Consider the following 15,459-nt stretch of genomic DNA (forward strand, 5'->3'; position numbering starts at 1 on the left):
TTATCTTTATTCAATGCATGCAGTGTTGATATTCTTTGTATACAGTTATTATATAATCTATATCAGAGATACATGCAGAAAACAGATCTTTATTGCTAGAGAGAATAATTGCAGTGATTCTCTGTTTTTATATTATAAAGATAAGTTATTCTTATTTCTTTCTTCTCTCTTTTCTCTTCTTCTTCAATTCATCACTAAATTCAAGCTGATATGAAAACTATTAAAACACTTCTAGAAATTCTCAAATTGAAGAGTATAGACTAATTAAATTTTAAATATAGAAGAATTAAATTATATTTAATATTACTAATTATTTATTCTCTCTTAATAAAATCATAGTCATGTCTTTCTTCTCTCTCTTCAAATGAAACATGGCCTGTAAAAAGTGAGTATTACATCAGATTATAATGACTAACACAGCCTCAGCATACAGAGCTGCATACACATAGTGTATGCTGAACTGAGAGACTGTGTGAGTTGCAAACTGATGCCAGCATCTCAGAGAGAGCTGTACAGCGTGAGAAAGTCACAACTCTCAGTCATATATACAGAGAGTGAATCATCACAGTAAGTGTATATGCATTGTATGAAAGTAATACTTTTTGATAACACTTAGTCTCTGATATCATGAAAATAGAGTCTCTCTGTGAGATTCATTTTTATCAGAAGTCAGAAGATCTTATATTTCTTAAGATTATCTTCACCTGCCTTGTCTATGAAATCAATGAGAAAAATTATCAATTTCAGTATTCTGCTCTTGATATTATTTAAGTGACAGCAGAGTTCACTCTGATCACACTTTTTAAGTGTATATTTTCTAAATATTCACATTTATACAGATATATACTGATTATTTATTAGATAATGTTAAGACAATAATTCATCACAGCTGTATTACTCTCACTGTGAGAGATATATAATTGATAATAAACATTACAAAGACTCTGAGAAGTGAGTATTTTGAAAGTGCTACAGCTCTATGATCTTGATTTTTTTTATTTTTATTTTTTATTTTTTTCTTTTTCTTTTCTTTTTTTTTTTTTTGTTCATTCTGATTTTTTCTTATTTTTATTTTATTTTTTGTTTTTTGTTTTTTTTTTATATTTTATATTTTTTTCATAATTAAAATTATATGAATTATGATCTGTGTTCAGAAAAGTAATAATATTTAATAACACTCTCTGTTGAATTTTCAACAAATGAGTACTATGTTATGATATTATGTAAGTGAGAAGTGATTTCATAGTCTTATTTAATACCATTCTCAATAATGAGATCAGAATGAAAATGTGACTAAGAATTCAAACATATTCTTTATTCAGAACTAGATTTTTATTTGAAAAGTGAATCTGAAACCTTTAATATTTGAAATAACATGATTTGAAATCAATGTGATGAACACAAATCATGATCAGAAGTAATGCTTTTAGATAATATAATAACTGTAAAGTTTGGTCCTGATTTCAGACACGGTCACACGGTCAGTCTATGCATAATTGAGAGTAGTCTATACAGTCTGAACTCTGCAGTGAAGATCTGATATAATTACTTAACAGCTCTGTTAAGTAATCTTGAATTTACAGTTAATACTTATAATTCAGCACTCTGATATTATATATTCAGATATCATCTCTATATAACAATCTATGTTAATAATCTTAACATCATATTCAAAGCTTCTGAGAATGCTGATTGACTAGTAAGTATACTCAGTAAGAAATTGAAAGTCAAGAATCTACATTAGTCAATTAAGTATTTAAGTATAAAGATTAATTATTCAGATAAGAGAATTAATTTAATATATTATCAATATATTAAATATCTTGTTAAAGATTTCTATCTTGATAATACAGCTGTTATCAGAATATCAATAAAGAATGAATTCTGTATTGATAATTTCTCTATATCTGAGAAAGAGACTGATTTCATAATTCAGTGATATCAATATAATATGAGTTACTTGTAATATCTTGCAGTTAAAACATGTTCTGATATTACTCATACTGCCTTGCTACTCACTCAACAGAACATTGATTCAACATCTCAATATTAAAAGACTCTATTACATGTTATATATTATTTGAAAGAAATCATGAATCTGAGCATTTTCTACAGATATAGCTTATATAAGAGGTTCATTTCTTTCATTTCTTTCATTTCTATCATTTCTACTGTTTCTATTAATTCCTCTGTTATCTCTGATTTCTCTGATGATTTCTATCTACTCTTCAGCTACTTGAATTCTGATTGAGCTGATCTCTTGAATAATGATAGAAAATTAACATTCAGCTATATTTTTAAGCTCACAGACAGCTTAATTTCATAGTATTCAGTAAAACAATCTTGTATATCTCTGAGTTTTAATAAGACTGAATATATGACTCTTAATGAGACAGTCTGTGAGATAATATGAATTCAGAATCTTATAATTGAGCTTGACTTTATCACTATATCTCTGATACAGATTCTCACTGATAATAAGAATGCTATAGATCTTACAAAGATAACAGTCATTATAATCTGAAGTAAGCACATTGACACATGTTTTCATTTTTCATATTGATAGTTAAATCAGAGAATCATTGATTTAGAGTATATTTTCACTGCTCAGATGATAATGAATGAACTCACTAAATCTCTAGATAATGTGATATTTGCACAATTCATGATTTTACTAGGTCTTACAGATATAAAAGTTGAGAATGTTTAATTTTACATTTGTATTTAATTTTGACAGACTATCTTGATGATTTGGGTGTTTTTTTTGTATGTGATTCTTGTTATCTTGAGAGGGGGTGTTGGCCCTTACGGCCGTTGCGGTTAGCGATCCCACTAGATCACGTGACCCACCACTATATTATGTTCCTGTAGATAGATCTATCAATACAACCTTCAACTATCCTACAGTTTTGGCTGATTGTTGTCAGCTCTTATGTAACGCAGTATGTAAACGGAACTAAGCTTATTTCGGTAAAGCGGCATTCGCCTCGGAGCTTCCTCATAGTTTGCTTTTGCTATCCAACCATTCTTCTGCTAAACTATCTCTCCATACAGCGGCTCGCAATCAGACCACTTGCATATATATATATATCTAATTCTCCGTCGGTTCTTCTGACCAACTCTCCATTTCAGTTCTATATTTCCACCCAGCAAACCACCAAAAACCATGGAGGCGCCTCCAATTCCTCCAGAACAAGGCACCACCACTCGAGCGAGCTTCCCGCAAACCCCCGACGAATTCGATGACGATTACCGGATTTCCTATTCTAAGCTCGATAAAAAATACCACTTGGAAGCGGAGGATGGGTCAGAATGGGAGTATGATGATGCGCTGAAGAGATGGGTTCCCTTGGTAGGCAGTTCATGAAACTCTTGTTCTTCCCCTCTCTCTGTACTGGTTGGCGCAACAAGGGCCGTTGCTTTGGTTATTTCCACCATCCCCCATGATGGCTGCATCTCGGCATCGGGAAGGCCAAAAATAAGTTGCCGGCGGACACAGAAGGCAAACAGATAGTGTACCTGGGAAAGTCTCCTCTTGGGCGCAAAAATATACAATACCCAAGCTTTCTTCCATCGGACACTACTCTACTTGTTTTCGCCTCCGGTATCAGGGGTCAAGGAAAATCAAATATCATCCTACATTCCCGTTGGATGCAGGACACTATTCTAATTGCTTGACCGTTTTTGTTTATTTTGGTCTGTTGGGCGAAGTAAATAGGTGGACGATGCCCTCTTAGAACAACAGAGAGAGGCGTATAAAGTTGAAGGCGTAGATGAACACGAGCCCGCCGATCTCAAACAACAGCAGCAACGACGACTGAAACGGAAGAATTATACCAATGGCGAAGAGGTCAGTTAATAACGCTCAATTTCCTTTCCTCTCGCACAATAGATCGTATGTACTCGGAAGCTAATACAATGACGACCACCCTTGTCCAGGCCAACAAACAGACTCAGGCGCCCAAAGCCAAAAGACCTCGCGTAAACACCGCCGTCTACGTTACGTCAATCCCACTCGATGCCTCACTGGAAGAAGTGAACGATGTATTCAGCAAATGCGGCGTCATCGCCGAGGAAATCGACCGCCGGCGGCCACGCATAAAATTATATACTGACGACGAAGGGAAGTTCAAGGGAGATGCACTGATTGTATACTTCCGCCCCGAATCTGTAAACCTTGCCATCCAGATGCTTGATGATACGGATTTTAGATTTGGAGAAACAGGCCCCCAGGGCAAGATGAAGGTGCAGGCGGCAGATTTCTCATTCAAGGCGCAAAAGGAGGCACCCGCCAAGCCAAATATGAGTGAGAAGAGGAAAATCATGAGGAAAACTCAACGGTTGAATAGGTTCGTAGTATCCTTTATGCTTTCTTTAACACTGTTTAAACAAAACTCTTTTTGTAATGTATTCAAGCACAAGTTTACGTTCACGTTTCGCTTACATTTCGGTATCTACCTCTCTATAGTAAACTTGCCGACTGGGACGATGATGAACCATCGACGGTCCCACCAAGTTCATCTCGATGGGATAGGGTGGTTATTCTGAAGCATATGTTTACTCTGCAAGAACTCGAGGTACGAGCATCAGTTCCGTTTTTATCTTCTCACAACGAAAATAAAAGCCCTTTTAACGTCCGTCCTATATTGACTCAAAGCGCGTCTAATGCCTTACAGGAGGACCCAGCTGCAATCCTAGATATCAAGGAAGACATTCGACAAGAATGCTCAAAGCTAGGCGAGGTCACGAATGTCGTATTGTATGATAAAGAGGAAGAGGGTGTGGCGAGCGTCCGGTTCTCTGATGTCGAATCAGCAAACATCTGCGTTCAGGTGCGTTGGGTTGGATAATTCCCACCCAAACCCAAGGAAAAAAAAAAAAAAAAAAAAAACCGTCAGAACAAATTTAATCTAACAACAACGCTTACACCTTTATATACAGAAAATGAATGGCCGCTTCTTCTCCGGCACACGGGTGGTAGCATACATCGCCGACGGTAGCGAGCGGTTCAAGAAATCGAGCTCGAAGCAAGCAGCCGCCGGTACTACTCTTGCTAATGTTGAGGCGGAAGAAGATAGTGAACAGGTTGATGAAGAGGAGGCTGAGCGGCTGGATAAATTTGGGTCGTGGCTAGAGGGTGGGGGTTGAGGGGAGCCGAGGGGGCCGCTTCGGTTGGAGATGGTAAGAACGGAATGAATAGAAATGGGTACCTTGCTCCTCGTTGAAATATGTCGAGGACGGGTTATGGGATGTGTTCTTTTTCTCTCTTTCTTTGCGAATCCTTCGGGATGTTGACATGGTTTGGTGTTTGGATGTCTATGTGGAAAGAAGGGGGAAGGGGAATGTTGAAGATGAATGAATGAAGAATGAATCCCTTTTTTTTTTCGCCTTCTCCTTTATCCAGGTGAGGGAGAGCACTTTGTTTCTTTGTATTTTGTTTTTCCCCCATTTTTTCGCCCTCATCATCTTATGTGTAATTATCACTGCTCGCTCGTCATTCCTATTCTAACATTTGATTTCGTTCCCGTTGAAAGGGGTCAGGGGAGATTAACTAGGTTTAGAATTAGGACTGGGACTAAGGATTAGGATGTATAACAAATGATTAGTTACCCATCAAGAACAGTATTTTCCATCACTGTGTGATATGGATTGTAGATCAGAGGATTTATTCTCTGGCTGGAATATAATTTGACATAACCAATGTTGAGTGAGGATAGATATAAGCTAAGCATTCAATTTCTTTTTTTAATTCACTCTTTATATATATATCTTTTGAAGACTTTCATGCTCCTCTCTCATATAGATAGATGTACGATAGATAACACAACCAAAAAAAAAAAAAAAAGAACAGCAGTCGCGCTCAAACAAGCATACTACTGTAGGCTCTCTCTTATATTTTCTTTTTCTGGTGCCGTACCGCTAGCCATCCTTAGAAAAAAAAAAAAAAGAAGACTGAATGTAAACATTAAAAGAAAAAGCAAAGTGTACGGAGCTTGAAAAACCGAAAGGTTTGCTGCATAGACATTCAATTCAAACCTCAAAACCTCACTCTCCTACGTCTCACCTCCTCTGCTCCCATTCAGCAACATAGAACAAAGTTTACTCTTCACATAAAACAATGCATCATCACCAAGTGTCAGGTTTCTCTCGTTTTCATGAATACCTAACACAAAGAACGTAGTATTTATCTTGGTCCATGGTCTTGGAAAAAAATTCGATTCATCGCTACCGAAAAAAGAAGAGCAGAATATAAATTAATAGAATGAACGAAAAGGAAAAAAAACACAACAAAACCTTAAAAGATAGAAGTAATTGATTAAGTAGGCTCAAAAATCACGCCTCTTTAGGCTCTTCGCTTCACTATACGCTTATTTGCCTCGAAAACTCTACTCCTCGCCCTCAAGGATCTCTTCCTCAACGCTGTTTGAAAGAAGATTGGTTAGTCAAATTGGTGAATAGAGATATGATATAGTGATCAAGTCCCAGAGAAAGAAAAATGGAGCGTTGGGGAAAAGAACTTACTACTCATCCTCTCCCTCAGAAATGCTAGCATCCTGGTACTGCTGATACTCAGAAACGAGATCGTTCATGTTGCTCTCCGCTTCGGTGAACTCCATCTCATCCATTCCCTCGCCAGTGTACCAATGCAAGAAAGCCTTGCGCCTAAACATAGCAGTGAACTGGTCACCGACACGCTTGAAGAGCTCCTGGATGGAGGTGGAGTTTCCAACGAAGGTAGAGGACATCTTGAGGCCACGGGGAGGGATGGAGCAGAGAGCAGTCTGCACGTTGTTGGGGATCCACTCGACGAAGTAGGTGTGGTTCTTGTTCTGGACGTTGCGCATCTGATCCTCGACTTCCTTCATGGAAACCTTACCACGGCTAAAAGGGGAAGAAAAAGAGGTTAGAGGGGAAAATAATAAGTGGGGGAGGTGACTCGAGAAGACTTACAAGATAGCAGAGCAGGTGAGGTAACGGCCGTTACGGAAGTCAGAAGCAGCCATCATGTTCTTAGGGTCGTACATCTGCTGGGTCAATTCAGGGACGGTGACAGCACGGAAGGAGTATGCTCCACGGCTAGTAAGAGGGGCGAATCCGACCATGAAGAAATGGAGACGAGGGAATGGAACCATGTTGACAGCGAGTTTCCGAAGGTCAGAGTTAAGTTGGCCAGGGAATCGCAGGCAGGTGGTCACACCAGACATGACGGCGGACACGAGATGGTTGAGGTCACCGTAAGATGGCTCAGAGAGTTTGAGAGTCCGCATGCAGATATCATACAGAGCCTGTGATAATATCCAAATTAGAAAAATTCGTAACTCAATATAAAATTGGCCGCAAAAGATATACGAAAATGAATATCGAAACTATACCTCGTTATCGATACAGAAGGTCTCGTCGGAGTGCTCAACGAGCTGATGGATGGAGAGGGTGGCATTGTAAGGCTCGACAACGGTGTCGGAAACCTTTGGCGAAGGAACGACCGAGAAAGTGGCCATCATACGGTCTGGGAATTCCTCCCGGATCTTGGAAATCAGCAAGGTACCCATGCCGGCGCCGGTACCACCACCAAGGGAGTGAGTGATCTGGAAGCCCTGGAGGCAGTCACAGCCTTCAGCCTCACGGCGGACGACGTCGATGACTTGGTCGACCAGCTCAGCACCCTCGGTGTAATGACCCTTGGCCCAGTTGTTTCCAGCACCGGACTGGCCGAAAACGAAGTTGTCTGGGCGGAAAAGCTGGCCAAAGGGACTGGCACGGACGGCATCCATGGTGCCGGGCTCGAGGTCGACGAGGACGGCGCGGGGGACATATTTCTTTTCGGTAGCCTACGGGGGATATTCCTATTAGTAGACTGATAGCTGCTCTCGAAGGGTGGGAAGCGTTCTCCCACCTCATTGAAGTAGACGTTCATGCGTTCAAGCTGGATATCGGAGGACCCGTTGTAGCTATTTATCGAGTTAGGAATCGAGATTTTTCATAATTATATATGTATTCTTGACTGTAAAACTTACTAGCCGGCGCCGTCGAGGCCATGCTCGCCAGAGATATTTTGCCTATTTATAAGGAGAAGAGAGTTGTCAGTATAAAAATATGTAAACAGAGCAACAACACGCAATGTGTTTTTTCATATCTGAGATGGCAGCGGGGAGGGCAAGGAACTTTTGACATACCAGAAAGCAGCACCAATTTGGTTACCCTATTTCAGCAGCAGGCTCCAACAGTTAGACAACAGATGCTCTCCCAAGTAACAATATCACGCAAACCAAGAGGAGGGTGGATGTTATTTGGGGATGGGTTTGAGTCGACATACGCATTGGCCGGTTTGGAGGTGAACCTAGATAAAAACAAAACAAAACAAAAAATCAAACAACAAACACGTTAGCAGTCAAGTTCGCACATTCTACCGTTATGTGATTCTAAGAAGGCCTGTTGGGGGCAGGTGGATGTGGTTTGATGCAGAATTGGACATCAAGAAAAGGGGGATGCAGTTGGGGGGGGGAGGGGGGCGATGGGCATGGACAAGGGTAAGATGACAACGGTTCATTCGAACGACGCGTCAAAATGGGGGTCAAAAACGTACGATTTCACGCATGGTGGGCTGTGGGAGTAGTGATGGAGGAGTGAGGAGTGATGAAGTCGAGCAGAAAGCAAGCAAGGAGACGGGTATCACAAAAAGGTGATGATGGTGGTGGTGGTGGTGGTGGAGGAGGAGGAGGTTGAACTGGGGGCGGTGAGAAGAAGAAGAAGAGGAGGAGGAAGAAGAAGAGAAGAAACAAGGGACGAGGAGAAACAAACAGCAGAGGCTGAGAAGCGCCGGGGGGACCGTGCTGCTGTTGTGTTGTCGCGCTAGTCCGCGCTCGGCTAGATGTTTACAAGTCCCGTCCCAACTCGGCCTAGCGTTGTTGTGCCAGCTTGCTACTAGTCCTATAGCAGCGCTAGTGTGGTCTGTTTGGGACTAGCGGTGTCCTGGAACCTCGCCCCAAAACGTTGGCTCGCCAGGAACGAACCAGTCAAGGCAGACAAACATCGACAGATCGGGGAAAGAATTACCCTAAGGGGATAACTTCCAATCATTATAATCAATCGGCCATGTGTATATTGGTATACGCAGTATACGCAGTAGGCTCTGTCCTTTCAACACTGTTGTCTTACATGGCTCTCAGCTTGGGAAGTTCGATTCTTGATTTGTGGGCAATCGCTAAAGCTAAGGGGCTTTAGTACCCCCTGCCCTCCTTACGTGAAGTAAAGAGGACTACATCCTCAGAGCTGAAGGGTAAAAAAGTATGTGTGAAGGCTGTGTGTGAATTGCTTTTAAGGGGGTAGCTTTGATTTTCTCTGTGATAGTATGAAAGAGGGTGGGTGGTTATATACATTTATATACTTGATATTTCGTCGAGGTGATGATTGGTGATATTTATTGGGATTGTTTTAGCGAGATGAAAGAATCATTGCTCTACTATCGCTGCTCATTTTCTTCTCATAACCACCTAGAATATTTACCTATTCGAATACGTTATTTAGTGATAACGTACATGTTGCCAACTAACTTCAATCATAACCTCCCTCCACCATAACCCCCCCCCCCCCCACACCCAACAATGCGCCAGATCAGATTCGAAAATGGAAACGGGCGAAACAGGCAGTTGCCCCTCAGGTCTTACCCGTCGACCCATCGCCAACCCCCCTTCTTACTCGTTACTAACATACTTCACCTTCTGCAGCCCCTCAAACTCCTCCTTCAACGCCCTAACACTCACAAACCGATTCAACAACCCAATACTCCCCGCCTTGTCATTCGTACCGGACGCCCTCGCGCCCCCGAACGGCTGCTGGCCCACCACAGCCCCCGTACACTTAACATTGATATAAAAGTTCCCCGCAGCGCTCCGCAGCGCGTCTTCCGCATACGACACCGCCGCGCGGTCTTGCGCAAATATCGCCCCCGTCAGCGCGTACGGGCTAGTCGCATCGATGGTTTTACAAATGGATTCAAACGCGCTTGATCCTCCTGCCCCGTCAGCACCATCATCGTACACAAGGACGGCCAAGATGGGGCCGAAGTACTCCGTACTGAGAATCGGATGCGTCGCATCGGTCGTCGCGTAGACGGTCGGGTGGATGAAGTAGCCCGTCTCATCGCTATAGCTGCCGCCAGCCAGCAACTCGAGGCGGGAATCCTTATTCGCCTCATCGATGGCGGACGAGAGCTTCTTAAATGCCGCCGCATGGATCACAGGGCCCATGAAGTTGGAGAAATCCTCCGGATCCCCGATTTTCAGCGCCTTGGTCTCCGCGACGAGCTGGCCGCGGAATTCAGGCCAGATGCTTGAGGGCACGTAGGCGCGCGAGCAGGCGCTGCATTTCTGGCCCTGGAACTCAAAGGCGGCGCGCACGGTGTTCTTCACTGCATTGGGGATATCGGCGCTGCGGTGGATGAGGTGGAAGTTCTTCCCGCCTGTCTCACCGACGATGCGCGGGTAGCTGATGTATTTGCCGTCTGCGACGCCCTGAGCGATTTTGCCGTAGAGAGAGCGGAAGACTGCTGTGCTGCCTGTGTAATGCAAGGCGGCGAAGTGGGGGTGGTCGAGGACCGTTTTTGTGATTTGTTCTGCGTCGCCGGTGACGAATTGGATGACCCCGCGCGGGAGTCCGGCTTCGACGAGGATACTGTAGGTTAGGTAATTTGCTGCGACGGCGAATGGGGATGGTTTCCAGACCACTACGTTTCCCATGAGCGCAGGGGCAGCGGGGAGGTTGCCTCCGATAGCGGTGAAGTTGAATGGCGAGACGGCGTAGACGAAGCCTTCAAGGGGGCGATATTCCAATCGGCTTGGTGGTGGAAGAGGGGATGTTAGTTGTTTGTTTAGGGAAAAGAAACTCAACTTTGCTCGAGTAATTCGGTCTGAAAGGGGAACAGATGTTAAGGAGGAGGACTGACTTCCAAACCCCGGGAGCATTATGGACCGGCTGCTGTGTGTATATCTCAGCAGCATACTGGACATTGAACCTATTCATAATTACCCACATGTCAGCATCCCATCCCGTAACCCAAACGAGATAAAATCTATAAACGACCGACCAAGGATACAAACTGACCTCAAGAAGTCACACAACTCAGCCGCAGCATCAATCTCGGCCTGCCACGCATTCTTCCCCTGGCCCACCATCGTTGCCGCCATCAGCTCATACCGATACTTGGTACTCACGAGATGAGCAGCTTTCAAGAAGACCGCCGCTCGGTCGGCAAAGGGCAATGCCTCCCAAGCCTTCTTCGCAGCTAACGCTGTGTCTATGGCCAAGTTGACTTCCTGTGGGCCAGCCGCTTGGAACCTGGCGACAGGAGTGGTCTTGTAGGCGGACGGGTTGAGTTGAGTTTGCACTTCGGAGGCCGTTGTTACCTGTGAAGAGGAATGAGAGGGAATGATTAGTTGTTCGATTGCTTTTATCGATTGTTATTTCTAGTTTGCGCTGCTGACGGCAGATTGTGGTTTAAGGGCAAAATATGGGCAAAAAAAAAAAGAAAAAGAAAAAGAAAAAGAAAAAAAAGAAAGAAAGAAAGAAATGTAGGTTACGTACGTCCTCCCCATTAATAACAAGGGGAATCTGTAAAGGAGCCTGTTTCTTGAACGCAGCAATTGCACTCGCAAGCTTCTCCCGCTCCGGTGAGCCTCTGGCGTAGTTTAGCTGTTCGTTGGAGGTTTCCCCACCTCGGTGGAGGGCAAGCAGTTAGATAGTTATTTCCATGATCCGCATCCGAAGATTGGCCGTTCACCTCCCCCCCCTCAGCATCCTTCCATCCGAACAAACAAAGATCCTAAAGAGCATGAAGGACTCACAGTTGGCTCATTTTGCACCGCGGGCGGCTTGAAGGTCGCTAAAGTGGCCATGTTTCCTCTAGTAATATATGGTAAGAATATAGGCGGTTTTCGTCCCTTTGTATAGCGGTGGTTGAGGAATGTGATCCTTCCGCCGCTTCGAGCGAGATTTGCGAAGGTATATGTCCTATGCGCAATTGACAGGAGCATGCTTCAACGAAGAACAGGGGGAGTGGGAAGATGAGGGGAAGATGCAGCTTTTGCGGCTATTATATAAGGCCATACAAGGATCCCTTGAGGCGGTCCAATTTTCCATCACAAATGACATATGTAACTGTGTATATAAGAGCTACGCGGCATATTTTGCACCAGCGCTGACATCACGCACCCGCGAACTTGCGGCGGGGACAGGCTAAACATGGATGTGTGCGGCTAGCCCCGGGTAGTTGCTGGTGCGGTCAACTTAAGCTTATCCGATCGCCCTAGGCCTAATCGGGAGCTGAATTGAGAAACCTTAAAGCTAGCACAAACCCACCTGCACAAACATCAAGATGGAAGAAAACAATCAGGACATTATTCCACAGCGGGCATTTGTTATAGAGATAGCTATATTATCTTTGTCTAGCTGCGTATAATGTTGAAGTTCCCGCCGAACCCCTTGAGGAAGCGTCTTGCATGTACTGCGTAGTTCGTGTAGAAGTTCAGTTGACCCACCAGAGAGAGAAAGAAAAAAAAGACATATGTAATTCAGGAGGAAATGGTTCTGGTAACCGCATAAGTCGATCTACGAGAAATCTTTCCAGCCTAGCGGCCTCTCATCTTTGTTCCCCTGCATCCTTCATTTGTAAAATCCCACGGCAAGTAGAAAGGGTCAGGGTATCTCATACTTCCACGTCAAACCGCAATTTCAAGGTAAGTCTATTTATTTGAAAAGGAATGGACACTGGCCGGTTCGTTCTGTATGTAACCGCTCCATTGTCTTCTTGACCTGGTCATGCCCCTTGCCCTCGAATTTCTTTGGCCCGACGTCAGGGAGATAATATCCGTTCGGGCAATGTTCGGGGTTGTCACCCGGAAGTGGCATCCCCCGAAGCCATGTGTACCATGCACGAAGCCCCCACCGATTCATGAAGGTTGGTTCGATGTAGAATGGTGCTCCTTCCCAGTTGCGTAAACAATAACGAGCTTCTGAACTGGTGCCTGGAGCGATGCGGTGGAACCGCATGAACTCCGGACGGGGAAGGGAGAGGTAACGGAGAAACCATTTTCGAAGCTTGAAAGCTGCAGCAAAGGCAATTTTGTATAGGGCATGCGGCTTCTCGTACCTGCATATCGCGTGGGAGTTAGTTGTTCGTTCGTAGGGATTATTGCGGGTTAGAAAATAAGATAAAAGGAAGACGCTTACAGCATCGCCTCCCGCAGGCGGTCATCCATCATATAAACCACCATATTCCGAGCCAGAGGTCTCATTAAAGCAGGATAATCCCACAGGAGAACTGCGACAGTCTGGTCGGCATTCTTCTTGTTCCAGTCACTGGGAATCATAGCTCTCTCCTCGTAACCCTCGCTCCACACTCTGAGTTCTTCCCAAAATTGGATACCATCCTTGAACCCTGTTTTGGACGATGGTAGATTCTCGAAACTAATTTCCATAGCATCTCCTACGCTCTTCCAGAAGGTGCCAATAGCACACACTTCGAGATCAGAAGCCTGGCGCCACTCGTACCTGTTGATCCAGCGAATTGGCTCTAGTGCGAACAGACTTAGAGTATAGAGCATGTCGTCATCGAGGATTTTCCCGGACATTCTATACCCGTGGTGGAGGTAGTTCATGCGGGCGATTGCCGCTTTACCACGTTCTGAAGAAGGGGGGTTGCCCACGAACTCTGCAATCAGCACAGATGTATCCGCATACCGTTTCATCGAGAATTCAGGTTTGGCAAATTGGCCGGTTTGCACCAGGGTTTTGGAGATGGTGGGGATTCCATAGGTCTATGCCACAGACGTGGTAGATATCAAGTTTACCAGTTAGTTAAGCGGTTTTTATAGGACGTGTAGAAGAGGGCATTCGAGCGTGATAAAAGGTTGAGGAAATCGAACGTACCCTAAATAAAGCGAATTGCAGCGCCTTAAGATAAGTGAAGGGGAACTCCATCTGGCCAGCGTCTAGGAGAATGTTCCATGCGTCATCATCACTCATCCGGGCCATCGACTGTCGAGTCGTGTAGTTGAATTTCTTTACGTTCTTCTTTATCCTTCTGTTGCGGAGTAGCGCCACTGTAATCAGATAGACCGCAGGGCCCAAGAAGGGGATGGTGGCCCATGGCTTCGCAGTCGCGAGCAGTTTTTGGGCCACAGAGAATATGGCGGAGGAATCTATTATGGAGGACATGGCGACTCGATTGACGTAGAGATTAAGGCTAGACAGCAACTAGGAGAGGAGGATTGAAAGGGCCCGGTTCCGCTCCTATGTTTGTCCAGCAGAAGCTAAGACAGAGAGAGACAGTCGGGAATTTAGAAGAAGAAGAGGCGAGGAGTCGCTTGGTAGTTAGTTATGTACTCCGTACTCGGTGTAGTTTAATAAGAAGCAATCCACAAAGCCAGCTCATCCTTGCTCTCTGTGTGGGAACATTGGGTGATAGATAGTACGAATGAGGTTGCGGCAAAAAAGTGAGTCTTGCAGCCACCACACGAGCTTTTGTTTCACGGGCTTGGAGATCTCCCACTTGATTTGATCCTTGAAGGCATCATCACCCCCTCGTCTGTCGCTCGATGTTCATTTGACATTCGCGCCATCCCCGGACCCCCGCGTCGCCGGCCCGAGGGAACTAGGAACAACCAAGGCAGCTTTGTCTGGTGAATTATGCAAGAATTGGTCCACACGGCAAATGTGAATTTCTCCGCTTGTGCAGGCCATTTGCTCTAGTTAACTAGTTACTGCACCTTTGAGTCTTGACCCACCGGCGACAACAGCAGCAGCAACAAAAACAACAGCTCGGAATGAGAATTGATAATTGTCCACTCTATTTCAGCTGGGGAAATTAAACTCATCAGGAATTCGATAGAGAGAGCTCAGCTCCTACGGCCTGTTCACGTTTTTTTTTTTTTTTTTTTTTGCTCGCTCCTCCTGTGTGAACACTAGAGTTGTATCCTCAAATAACAGATCGAGTGTGAAAATTCTATTCCATGCATGGAATGACAGATGACAGACAGCATGGTTAGTTAGGCAGGCCGTGGGGGGAGGCACCAATTCGATCAACCCTGGCTACTAACTACTGCTTACTTTCGATCGGTTTGCTGGGGTAGGTAAACTTAGTCTCTGACGTCGTGGACTGATATAAAAATGGATAAATGTGACCGGGAGAATTGTTCAGGCTCATGTTGGAGAGCTTTGCCACATTTCGTACTGCATAAGTGTAGCCTAAACCTTTTAATTACACTCCCCCAGTTACAGAATATGAAATCAAAATGTTCACATCTCGATCTAGACAATCAAAAAAAAAAAAAAAAAAAAAAAAAAAAAAAAAAAAAAAAAAAAAAAAAAGAAGAAGAAAAAAAAAAACAATTTCCTCGTCATATCTTTAACATTTTCAAAGAATTAGGCCTATGAATTAGGCCTATGAGAGCAAGGCTGCTAAGG

At 44.0% G+C, this 15,459-nt stretch overlaps 4 protein-coding genes across 4 annotated transcripts; 1 reads left to right on the forward strand and 3 right to left on the reverse strand.

Annotated features, from left to right (window-relative positions):
* The first annotated feature begins 2,905 nt into the window (after window positions 1-2,905).
* BDCG_08442 (nuclear mRNA splicing factor-associated protein) lies at window positions 2,906-5,725 on the forward strand. Its single transcript, XM_045424223.1, has 6 exons — window positions 2,906-3,352; window positions 3,719-3,850; window positions 3,940-4,349; window positions 4,469-4,577; window positions 4,677-4,832; window positions 4,942-5,725. Exons 1-6 carry the CDS (start codon window positions 3,167-3,169, stop codon window positions 5,146-5,148), a joined length of 1,200 nt encoding a protein of 399 aa, XP_045272986.1. The 5' UTR covers window positions 2,906-3,166; the 3' UTR covers window positions 5,149-5,725.
* On the reverse strand, window positions 5,677-8,820 carry BDCG_08443 (tubulin beta chain). Its single transcript, XM_045424224.1, has 9 exons — window positions 8,585-8,820; window positions 8,315-8,338; window positions 8,175-8,200; window positions 8,016-8,057; window positions 7,895-7,949; window positions 7,374-7,829; window positions 6,952-7,286; window positions 6,523-6,882; window positions 5,677-6,420 (listed from the first exon to the last, which is right to left on the reverse strand). Exons 1-9 carry the CDS (start codon window positions 8,594-8,596, stop codon window positions 6,387-6,389), a joined length of 1,344 nt encoding a protein of 447 aa, XP_045272987.1. The 5' UTR covers window positions 8,597-8,820; the 3' UTR covers window positions 5,677-6,386.
* Window positions 8,821-9,692: 872 nt separating this feature from the next.
* On the reverse strand, window positions 9,693-11,891 carry BDCG_08444 (delta-1-pyrroline-5-carboxylate dehydrogenase, mitochondrial; the record flags this gene model as incomplete). The annotated part of the gene is made up of 5 exons (XM_045424225.1): window positions 9,693-10,833; window positions 10,943-11,011; window positions 11,101-11,402; window positions 11,581-11,688; window positions 11,841-11,891. The coding sequence occupies 5 exons, from the start codon at window positions 11,889-11,891 to the stop codon at window positions 9,693-9,695; spliced, it is 1,671 nt and encodes a 556-aa protein (XP_045272988.1).
* Window positions 11,892-12,741: 850 nt separating this feature from the next.
* BDCG_08445 (uncharacterized protein) lies at window positions 12,742-14,211 on the reverse strand (the record flags this gene model as incomplete). Its single annotated transcript, XM_045424226.1, has 3 exons — window positions 12,742-13,144; window positions 13,225-13,811; window positions 13,924-14,211. 3 exons carry the CDS (start codon window positions 14,209-14,211, stop codon window positions 12,742-12,744), a joined length of 1,278 nt encoding a protein of 425 aa, XP_045272989.1.
* Between the last annotated feature and the right edge of the window lie 1,248 nt (window positions 14,212-15,459).

The sequence above is a fragment of the Blastomyces dermatitidis genome (assembly GCF_000003525.1).
Source record: "Blastomyces dermatitidis ER-3 genomic scaffold supercont1.11, whole genome shotgun sequence".
NCBI lineage: Eukaryota > Fungi > Ascomycota > Eurotiomycetes > Onygenales > Ajellomycetaceae > Blastomyces > Blastomyces dermatitidis.

Bases quoted from the DNA above. Each gene is read 5' to 3' on its own strand.
- BDCG_08442 (XM_045424223.1), top strand. From the start codon at position 3,167: ATGGAGGCGCCTCCAATTCCTCCAGAACAAGGCACCACCACTCGAGCG. The intron at 3,851-3,939 runs GTCAGTTAATAA...ACCCTTGTCCAG, and splicing joins ATTATACCAATGGCGAAGAG to GCCAACAAACAGACTCAGGC. The intron at 4,350-4,468 runs GTTCGTAGTATC...ACCTCTCTATAG, and splicing joins AAAACTCAACGGTTGAATAG to TAAACTTGCCGACTGGGACG.
- BDCG_08443 (XM_045424224.1), bottom strand. The intron at 7,950-8,015 runs GTAAGTTTTACA...CTCGATAAATAG, and splicing joins GGCCTCGACGGCGCCGGCTA to CTACAACGGGTCCTCCGATA. The intron at 7,287-7,373 runs GTATAGTTTCGA...ATATTATCACAG, and splicing joins CCTTCTGTATCGATAACGAG to GCTCTGTATGATATCTGCAT.